Source organism: Mytilus trossulus, chromosome 6 (genome assembly GCF_036588685.1).
Source record: "Mytilus trossulus isolate FHL-02 chromosome 6, PNRI_Mtr1.1.1.hap1, whole genome shotgun sequence".
Lineage (NCBI taxonomy): Eukaryota > Metazoa > Mollusca > Bivalvia > Mytilida > Mytilidae > Mytilus > Mytilus trossulus.
This window is the reverse complement of record NC_086378.1, coordinates 43,916,951-43,928,097: the sequence shown is the minus strand read 5'-3', so window position 1 is coordinate 43,928,097 and position 11,147 is coordinate 43,916,951. Positions and strand designations below refer to the sequence as shown.

The window sequence follows — 11,147 nt, the reverse complement described above, 5'->3', positions numbered from 1 at the left end:
CTAATGTGCAAATGAAGTGGATGTAAGTACTGTACTGCCTTCAGTAATGAGAAAAACCCAAACCATTTATTTGGCTATAAATGGCCTAATCTATAACAAAACAATTTACAAAAAACAAATATGTCATACATGAACCAATGACACGAACTCAGAAACAGCTGTTATGTCCTCTTTACTATACTATGTTGACTTTATGATAGTTTAACGTCACCTCTGTTTTTAGCTCACCTGGCCTAAAAGGCCAAGTGAGCTTTTCTCATCACTTGGTGTCTGTCGTCCGTCTTCTGTCGTCCGTCGTTCGGCGTTTACTTTTACAAAAATCTTCTCCTCTGAAACTACTGAACCAATTCAAACCAAACTTCATCTGATCGATTCCTAGGGTATCTAGAATAAAGTTTGTGTGTTAATTCCCATTTCATCAAAAAACATGGCTGCCATGGCTAAAAATAGAACATAGGGGTAAAATGCAGTTTTATGGCTTATAACTCAAAAACCAAAGCATTTAGAGCAAATCTTACATGGGGTAAAATTGTTTATCAGGTCAAGATCTATCTGCCCTGAAATCTTAAGATGAATGGGACAACCTGTTGTTGGGTTGCTGCCCCTGAATTGGTAATTTTAAGGAAATTTTGCTGTTTTTGGATATTATCTTGAATATTATTATGGATAGAGATAAACTGTAAACAGCAAAAATGTTCAGCAAAGTAAGATATACAAAAAAGTCAACAGGACCAAAATGGTCAGTTGACCCCTTTAGGAGTTGTTGCCCTTTATAGTCAATTTTTAACCATTTTTCGTAAATCTCCATGATCTTTTACAAAAATCTTCTCCTCTGAAACTACCGGGCCAAATTAATCCAAACTTGGCCACAATCATCATTGATGTATCTGGTTTAAAAATTGTGTTTTGTGACCGGGCAAACCAACCAAATTGGCCGCTAAGGCTAAAAATAGAACATAGGGGTAAAATGCAGTTTTTGGCTTATAACTCAAAAACCAAAGCATTTAGAGTAGTGTTGTCAAATCGTACACTTTTGCCTAATCGGTTACTCGGATAATCGTTCGACCGATTAACCGGTTAACTGGTAGTTTAAGTTGTTGTTTGAAAACCTTAAATCTTTAGTATCCTACACATAGCTATAAGATGTGGTATGAGAGTCAATGTGACAACCTTCTATGGCATACAATTCATCAATTTACACTTTTTGGATTGAAGTTTGTCCTTAAGCAGTTTAAGGCTTGTCTGTGAGGATTTCTTTCGAAGTTTGACTTTACACCGTATCTACTATGGAGTTTGTATCAACTTCAGATTGAAAAAAAAAATAAAAAATCTTGATCTCGTAGAAGCGAATATGTCTAAAAACGATTATTTTCTCTTTTCTCTCGTCTCCGAAATTAATGTGAAGTGTTTCAACTTGAAATGATTAAGCATGTTACTCGTACTAATAGTATCATTATGCATTTAGTACATTTACATTGCTTTTCATTTTTCAATATTTTGAGTTAAGCATTTCATTTAAAGTATAACAAAGCCTTACAAGACGGAGGTTGCACATTTCGAAGTAGGTCTACACGCTATTAGATCAAAAATAAAATAATGAAGTGAATCGTAAAATATTTTATCGTATTACTGATTTAAAGTTACTGTTAGAATAACATGTATACTAATTAAGTGTCATTAAGTTCTTGCTCCAAGTGAGCGACATTTTCTAATTAATTTAATGGTTTTTTTCCGGATTAACAATAGCAATCAATAGACTGGACAATTGATCTGTTAAATTAATTACCGCAACGAAAATGTTTAAATAAAACATAACTTTTCAATGGTTTCGATACAAATTATATAGAATCTATTAAAATTGAAAAAATGTCCGGTTAACCGGTTAGTGTTTTTGGTATTCGATATTTGGTCGTTCGACCGGTTAACCGGTTAACCGTTGACAACACTAATTTAGAGCAAATCTGACATAGGGGTAACATTGTTTATCTGGTCAAGATCTATCTGCCCTGGAATTTTTAGATGAATCGGACAACTCGTTGTTAGGTTGCTGCCCCTAAATTGGTAATTTTAAGGAAATTTTGCTGTTTTGGCTTATTATCTTGAATATTATTATACGACTGCAAATTTTGAAAAATTTTTCGTCGTATATTGCTATCACGTTGGCGTCGTCGTCTGCGTCGTCGTTGTCGTCGTCGTCCGAATACTTTTAGTTTTCGCACTCTAACTTTAGTAAAAGTGAATAGAAATCTATGAAATTTTAACTCAAGGTTTATGACCATAAAAGGAAGGTTGGTATTGATTTTGGGAGTTTTGGTCCTAATATTTTAGGAATTAGGGGCCAAAAAGGGCCCAAATAAGCATTTTCTTGGTTTTCGCACTATAACTTTAGTTTAGGTGAATAGAAATCTATGAAATTTTGACACAAGGTTTATGACCACAAAAGAAAGGTTGGGATTGATTTTGGGAGTTTTGGTTACAACAGTTTAGGAATTAGGGGCCAAAAAAGGGCCCAAATAAGCATTATTCTTGGTTTTCGCACAATAACTTTAGTTTATGTAAATAGAAATCAATGAAATTTAAACACAATGTTTATGACCACAAAAGGAAGATTAGTATTGATTTTGGGAGTTTAGGTCCCAACAGTTTAGGAATTAGGGGCCAAAAGGGACCCAAATAAGCATTTTTCTTGGTTTTCGCACCATAACGTTAGTATAAGTAAATAGAAATCTATGAAATTTAAACACAAGGTTTATGACCATAAAAGGAAGGTTGGTATTGATTTTGGGAGTTTTGGTCCCAACAGTTTAGGAAAAAGGGGCCCAAAGGGTCCAAAATCAAACTTTGTTTGATTTCATCAAACTTGAATTATTGGGGTTCTCTGATATGCCGAATCTAACTGTGTATGAAGATTCTAAACTTTTGGTCATGTTTTCAAATTGGTCTACATTAAGGTCCAAAGGGTCCAAAATTAAACTTAGTTTGATTTTGACAAAAAATGAATCGGTTGGGTTCTTTGATATGTTGAATCTGAAAATGTACTTAGATTCTTGATTATTGGCCCAGTTTTCAAGTTGGTCCAAATCTGGGTCCAAAATTAAATTTTATTTGATTTCATCGAAAATTGAATAAATGTGGTTCTTTGATATGCCAAATCTAACTGTGTATGTAAATTCTTCATTTTTGGTCCCGTTTTCAAATTGGCCTACATTAAGGTCCAAAGGGTCCAAAGTGAAATTAAGTTTGATTTTAACAAAAATTAAATTCTTGGGCCTCTTTGATATGCTGAATCTAAACATGTACTTAGATTTTTGATTATGGGCCCAGTTTTCAAGTTGGTCCAAATCAGGATATAAAATAATTATATTAAGTATTGTGCAATAGCAAGTCTTTTCAATTGCACACTATTGTGCAATGGCAAGAAATATCTAATTTCACAATATTGTGAAATAGCAAAAAAAAATTTTTAATTAGAGTTATCTTTCTTTGTCCAGAATAGTAAGCAAGAAATATCTTATTGCAAGAATTTTTTTTAATTGGAGTTATCTTTCTTTGTCCAGAATCAACTTAAATCTTTGTTATATACAATATACAATGTATATTCACTTTTTACTACCAACTGATAAATTTAAATATTCTTTACCATTCAGTGATAACAAGCAGTTTTTTTACATCTTAATATTTTATGATGTATTTAAATGAGTAGTTATTGTTGCAAACTCCATTAGAATATTTTAATTGAGATTAGTTTTGGAATAAGGGAAAGGGGGATGTGATTAAAAAATTGGGTTCAATTTTTCTCATTTGAAATTTCATAAATAAAAAGAAAATTTCTTCAAACATTTTTTTGAGAGGATCAATATTCAACAGCATAGTGAATTGCTCTAAGAGAAAACAAAAATTTTAAGTTCATTAGAACACATATATTCTGTGTCAGAAACCTATGCTGTGTCAACTATTTAATCACAATCCAAATTTAGAGCTGAATCCAGCTTGAATGTTGTGTCCATACTTGCCCCAACCGTTCAGGGTTCAACCTCTGCGGTCGTATAAAGCTACGCCCTGCGGAGCATCTGGTTATAGATAGAGATAAACTGTAAACAGCAATAATGTACAGCAATTTAAGACTCAAAAATAAGTCAAAATGACCAAAATGGTCAATTAACCCCCTAAGAAGTTATTGTCCTTTATAATCAATTTTTAACAATTTTCATTAAATTTGTAAATTTTTACTAACATTTTCCACTGAAACTACACAGACAAGTTCATTATAGATAGAGATAATTGTAAGCAGCAAGAATGTTCAGTAAAGTAAGATTTACAAACACATCACAATCACCTAAACACAATTTTGTCATTAACTGTCTGCTTCCTTTGTTTAATTCACATATACCAAGGTGAGCGACACAGGCTCTTTAGAGCCTCTAGTTGGAGTTTGCCAATGAACTTCAGGATCTTGACTTGGGACAGGCACATAAAGAAGGTGACTGAGTTTAACATATATATTTGTGAGTATACAACTAACATAAAAGCAATAGATTCAGAGCACCAACATAAGAGCTGGTTCATAGCTGATTACAAATAATATATACATCATGTTCTGCCAGATTAAGTAATTAATCATTACACATCCAACAGATTTAGTGTAAAAACCAATAAACAGTGAGAAATGCAACCCCCTACACAATGCTTTAATAGAAGTAAACAGGATGTAAGATCATGATTTATCATATTAACTGCACAAATAAAGCAATATATATATTAAGTTAGTTTTAAATTTTTCAAAAGCAAAATTAATTTACGGTAAGTACCGATAAAAAAATATTTAAAGTGCATGCATTTAGACAATGTCAGACCATATTTGGTCATGTGTAAACTGGCTGATGTAAAGCAGTTTTTCAATTCTATTCATATAGTTCTCATGATTTACTTAAAAAAAACCATAATTACTTGTAAAAAGAACCCCACTTAATATCTAATGATGGAACAAATTTTAAAGGTTGTCATTTTCCTGAGTTTTAACAGACCAGGGAAGAATTTGATTCAACATAGTATTAGCCCTTTCATAGTATCATTTCAGTATTTGGTGGGTTTTGTGTTGCTCAGTCTATAGTTTCCTGTGTTGTGTTATTTTTAAGTGTACTGTTGTTGCCTTGTTGGTCTTCACATCTTTTTTTTTTAAAAACATGGTGTTGTCGGTTTTTATACGCCCGTCAAAATTGCCCGTCAAAATTTTGACGGGACGTATTATGGTATACAAATGTCCGGTGTCCATCCGTCCGTCTGTCTGTCCGTCCGTCTGTCCGTCTGTCTGTCTGGCGTAAACATGTCGCACTGTAACTTGAGAACAACTCATCCAAATTTCATGAAACTTAACATAGTTGTTTCTTATGATGGTCAAATGATCTGTATACTTTTTGGTGAAAATAAGATTTAAACTTTTTGAGTTACGGCACTTTGTAACTAAAACAGGGGTGTGTTTTTTTCACATGTCGCACCGTATCTCAAAAACGATTCTTGATTATGGCTTAAAACTTTAAACACTTTTTAGTTATATTAATCTTAATATCTGTATACTTTTTGGTGATGATTCAAAATTTTATTTTTGAGTTATTGAGTATTTTGTAAAAAAGGGGGAGGTTTTTTTTACATGTCGCACCATATCTCAAAAACGATTTATGATTATTGCTTAAAACGTTACACATGTCTTTGTTATATTAATCTAAAGATCTGTATACATTTTGGTGATGATTCAAAATTTTATTTTTGAGTTATTGAGTATTTTGTTAAACAGGGGAGTTTTTTTTTACATGTTGTGCCGTATCTCAAAAATAATTTATGATTATTGCTTAAAACTTTAAACACTTTTAAGTTATATTAATCTAAAGATCTGTATACTTTTTGGTTTTGATTCAAAATTTTATTTTAGTGATATTTAGTTTTTTGTAAAAAAAAAACAGGGTTGGGGCGGAGCGTCTTTTTACCACAGAACACCGCAGAATACCACAGAACACCACAGAATACCACAGAACACTCAAAATATACCACAGAACTACACAAATTACAATAAAAACTACTGAAATATACAACAGAGCATTAAAATTACTTTATAAAATGCAAATCTAATGATACAGAATTATTGGCCTTTCAGTTGGAGTGAAGCGATAGTGAGACTGAGTTGACCATAATAAGAAAAATGAAATTTATTTGAATAATAAATTTCAAATTATAAAAAGAATTAACAATAACACGATAATAATGTCTGTAGTATTAATATTTTGAAGTTCTGTGGTAAATTTTGGGTGTTCTGTGGTATTCTGTGGAGTTCTGTGGTGGTCTGTGGTATTCTGTGGTGTTCTGTGGTAAAAAGACACTCCCGGGTTGGGGGTTTCACATGTCCCGCCGTGTCTTAAAAACAATATATGGTTATTGCTTAAAACTTTCTCAGAATCTATTTATGATTATTGCATAAAACTTCCACACAAGACGTCGGGCGTATCATGCGCTCATGGCGCAGCTGTTTATTATTTTCAACTTATGAGTTTGAATGTCCCTTTGGTATCTTTTGTTTCTCTTTCACAACTATGGCTGTATTCAAATTGTACAACTTGAATTGCAACATTAGTTTTTAAATACTTACTTAAAAATCATATTTATAATTTTTATCATCTGACTTTTTGTCACATATAAGTTGACATGATAGTTGTAAGATTGATTTTAAAACCCAGTGGCAAATATAAGTTGTATTGTCAGGAAGCGATAATTTTTATATGATTTAAAATGATTTAAAATTGATAATTTGCCCATTTTTGGTTTCACCTCGGGGAAGTATAAAAAGACATATGTATGTGTGCTGCATCTAGCAGTGTCAACAAAGCACTAGTATTAGTTTGTGATTAGGTCAGTTTAATGTATGCACAATTCCATGGAGATTATTTGGTTCATCAACCTGATGTTAGAGATTGCAAATTGATATAACTGCATGTGGAGAAAAAATGCAATATGGTATTGAATATAGTACAGCAGTGGTGGTGCGCCTGACATAGGAGAAACGTACAGATAAGGTAACAAGTAACAGGTAATCGGTACAGAATGTAATATTTAATTTAGCACTTTCATTCAACTGGTTGTCTATTATGTTCCTGCTACTAATTGTGAGCTCATCATTAGACATGGGACCAGATTTGGACTAATTTTGGAATGGGATTTTCCAACATGACAATGGGAAGCGTTAGATTTACTTAGAAGAATGCTGTTTTATAAGAGTTCTCCGACAATTGTCATTGTTGTTTTAGACTGAATAACACATTTACTCACACGGTAAAACTAATATCGAGTTTGTGCTTTCAAAACAAAACAAAAATATGCTTTAAAAACATGGAGAACATTTTTTTACAATAATCATGATAATCTGGATAACTTTCGCTTTTGTAAACTCCAAAAACGAAAGTTGTCAGTTCTTGTTATCATAACAGGTCTACATCTGCCATTTAATGTGTAGGGTATTTTTTTACTGGCTAAGGGGATATGATTTTATCATTTACAGGTAAAACATTACCTAAACTATCGACTCAGACTATAATATCCACCAAAAGTGAAACTCAAAGGTCATGCCCATGGCTCACTTCTTACAACAGTCTATTGGCAAATGATCAGGAACATTCCAAATTTGTCCACTGTTTTAAAAAGGAAACAATCAATATATCCCATGAAATAATAATGTCATCATGATAAACCTTACTCACTAACATGTACATTTATTTATCATTGTTTACATACTATTGGAAATCAGCATTTGTATAAATTTGATGCAGCACTTCCAAAACAACATTCACAGCAATAGACAACTGCATTTCCATCAAAAACTTTGGTTTTAGTGAACATCATTCATACGTTTAGCAGGTTTAGGGAAACGACACTTCCCTTCCAATGTTGAGCGAGTGGTATCAAAAATATAAAGCTCTATTGGACGAGTTATTCCGCAAATTGAATTCTCATTATTGTTTTTCATCACTGCTGTCATTAGAGAATTGTGTTTAAGTACCTACAGAACAAATATTATTTCTAGTTTATCCTGCACAATGACGATCATTAAGCATGTTAAGACACTTGATGTACGTTTATCAATGTTTATAGCGCAGTGATACAGGCAATCCTCTCTATCTGGTAAATGACATCGTAAAGGCACACATACATGTAATTGACGAGTTTTTTTTACAGTGATGGACATACTTGAAAGTGGTCTATAGGTTAAAAAAACAAGAAACACCTGCAAAATATAACTTATAAAGGTCATTTGGATCATGTCTAGAAAAACTCCAATGGGAACATGATTGCAATAATCAGTTAAGCCTTATAATGTGTCTATCTATGAGTATGAGAAGGTCATCTTATGAAAAATTGTAATTATATTCATTATTTTTAGAATTTTTAAACTAAACATTTAGTACCATGGCAACACAAAAAGTAGAAGTACCAGTAATACCGAGGAACCAGTTCATGTTAGAAGAGTACCCAATAGGGAGAGGAGGATTTGGCACAGTTTTTCGAGGTCAACATACAAAGCTTGGCTTGGTGGCTGTAAAAACTTTAATTGATACAGGTCTCCTTCCACAAAAGTAAGCATACTTTATATGTAATGGTGATAGCATAACATTTGCCCTTATATTATGGTATCACCATGATCATGAAGATCACTATTGTTTATTTAATCTATCTGAAAATGAAACATAATTATTTTAAACCTATTCTGTATTAATCATTGTTTTAGTTTCAAATACCATTTCTAAATAATTTAAAAATTGAATATTGTTTAAATTTGAAGTATTTAGATTAACTGTGATCTCAAATGTATGCCAATGAGACACACCGACTCTTAAACAAGATTAACACAAAACACATTTAGGAGGACGATTTATTTGGGTAATAAAAGATGTCAGTTAAACAAGTTGTACTGAAACATAAGAAAAAAATAACCTTTTTCAAATAAGTTTTGTGTCATTTATACATTTATATATGTCCCTTTCTCATTGCACAGGAATTGTTTGTAAAAAAAACCAACATAATTTCCAGAATAGAAGATATTTCAATATCAAATGCAATATACATGATATAAGCAAAACATTTGATTTTTACCATGATTTACATGTTCGAATAGAATTTATATGACTTGTCATATTTACATTTGTTTACAGAAAAGTACATAAATAATTATTACAATTAAAATTCAGAACAGATATGATTTAAATAAAACTATTAAAAACTTTAAATTTCCAGGCATTTGAAAGCATTACAGTCTGAAGCAGAAAGACTAAGAACTGTTTGTCAGCATCCATGTATTCTTAACTTACATGGCATTATCACTGAAAAAGACAATTATTCACTTGTGTTGGAATATATGCCATTAGGGAGTGCGAATGAATTTCGTAAAGATTTTACTGTCCAGTGGCCATTAATTGTCCAGATCATTCGTGATGTGATTGATGGGATGACGTTTCTACACGGCCATAATCCACTAATCCTCCATCTTGATTTGAAGGCTGATAATATATTATTGGATAAAGGTGTCAGAGCTAAGGTAAATGCAATACCATGTATTCTGAGGTTGCAATTTTGTCTGGAATTGCCCAGCCATGTACATGTACCATCCAATAATTATATAAGACTAGTCTTCTTTCAGATTTCTCTGTTGAAAAAATTGTACCGCACATACATGATACAACTGAGAATGGAAATGGTGAATATGTCAAAGAGACTAGAACTCTACTAAAGAGCAGAAGTTTTTGTTTTGTAGTTTTGTGGTTTGATATTTTTGGCATGGTTTAGTTGAGATTGTTTTGGTCATTCTGATCTGGAACAAAACTTAAACAAATCTTTATAAAACTCAGATATCAGAACTCTGCAACATCTTTTTCTTCTTCATATTTTCCCCTGAAAGTTACATTTTTACTTGTGTTTAAACAAACATTTCATAAGAACATATATTTAAATTTGTTCAAAAAAGATTAAAAACATTCAACATGATGAAATGCTTTGTTGCATGTATTCTTTAAGATTTTCCCAGTAAATAAATAAAGTCATTAGATTATAAATTTTACAGCAAAATAGTTTGAAATCTGAAGTTGTGGATTCAAAATATAAAATACTTCCAACTACAAGAAAATGTTTGAATACAGATTGATTTTAAACATCATGTACATCTTTTAAGATTCCACTAAAAAAGTATACAGGTTTGTTTTTAAAAATAAAGATATATAGTTTTACTTAACAACACATTTTATTTATAAAAAAAAAATAGATATCAGATTTTGGTCTGTCTGAATGGAAGAATATCACAATGACTGTAACACGAGGTGAAGGAGGAGGTCAAAGTTCAGCTAGAAGATGTACTGTTTCACATGTACCTCCAGAGGTATGGAGTAATGTCAACCTGCCGTCTGATAGATACTACGATATTTACAGTTTTGGTATCATTATCTGGGAGTTACTATCAGGAGAATTTCCATACAAAGGTAATTGTAATTGTGCTGATAAAACTGAACAATAGTAGAGCTTGTGTTAAATGTTTAAAATGTTTTCAGTAAACACAAAATGATATAAATATATAGGGAAATATGGAGCAGACATAAATATATAAGGAAATATGGAGCAGACATCAACAAGACAGCAACCAAACAACACAGAGAAACAAAAGTGAAGATAACTCTCAATTTGGATGCAGAATAGGATAAAATAATATGCTTATTGCAAAAGAAACTCATTTTATTTTTATTGTTATGTCCCATTTAGGGGCATTATGTTTTCTGGTCTGTATTTCTGTTCATCCGTCTGTTTCTCTTCAGTTTAAATTTTAATCAAGGTAGTTTTTGATGAAGTTGAAGTCCAATCAACTTGACACTTAGTACACATGTTCCCTATGACATGATCTTTCTAATTTTAATGCCAAAAATGAGTTTTACCCCATTTTCACAGTCCACTGAATATAGAAAATCATAGTGCTGATGGGGCATTTGTGTACTAGGGACACATTCTTGTTTACTATATTTTGTCAAGTGAAAGTGAGTGAATGGTTGAATTAACACATCAGTAAACACACTGAAAATAGCTTTTGATTATTGTATCCAATCAAATACAATTAAATTTTTTCTGCT

The 11,147-nt window shown here is 31.9% G+C and overlaps 1 protein-coding gene across 2 annotated transcripts in view; it reads left to right on the top strand.

The window, feature by feature from the left end:
• The first annotated feature begins 7,113 nt into the window (after positions 1 to 7,113).
• Positions 7,114 to 11,147, top strand: part of LOC134721406 (uncharacterized) — a 37,227-nt gene continuing 33,193 nt past the window's right edge. For both annotated transcript variants that reach the window (XM_063584391.1, XM_063584390.1), the window contains exons 1-4: positions 7,114 to 7,317; positions 8,423 to 8,615; positions 9,274 to 9,574; positions 10,295 to 10,508. In XM_063584391.1, the coding sequence (XP_063440461.1) occupies positions 8,449 to 8,615; positions 9,274 to 9,574; positions 10,295 to 10,508 (682 nt within the window). In that variant the 5' untranslated portion in view covers positions 7,114 to 7,317; positions 8,423 to 8,448. The remainder of the gene's footprint in view (positions 7,318 to 8,422; positions 8,616 to 9,273; positions 9,575 to 10,294; positions 10,509 to 11,147) is intronic.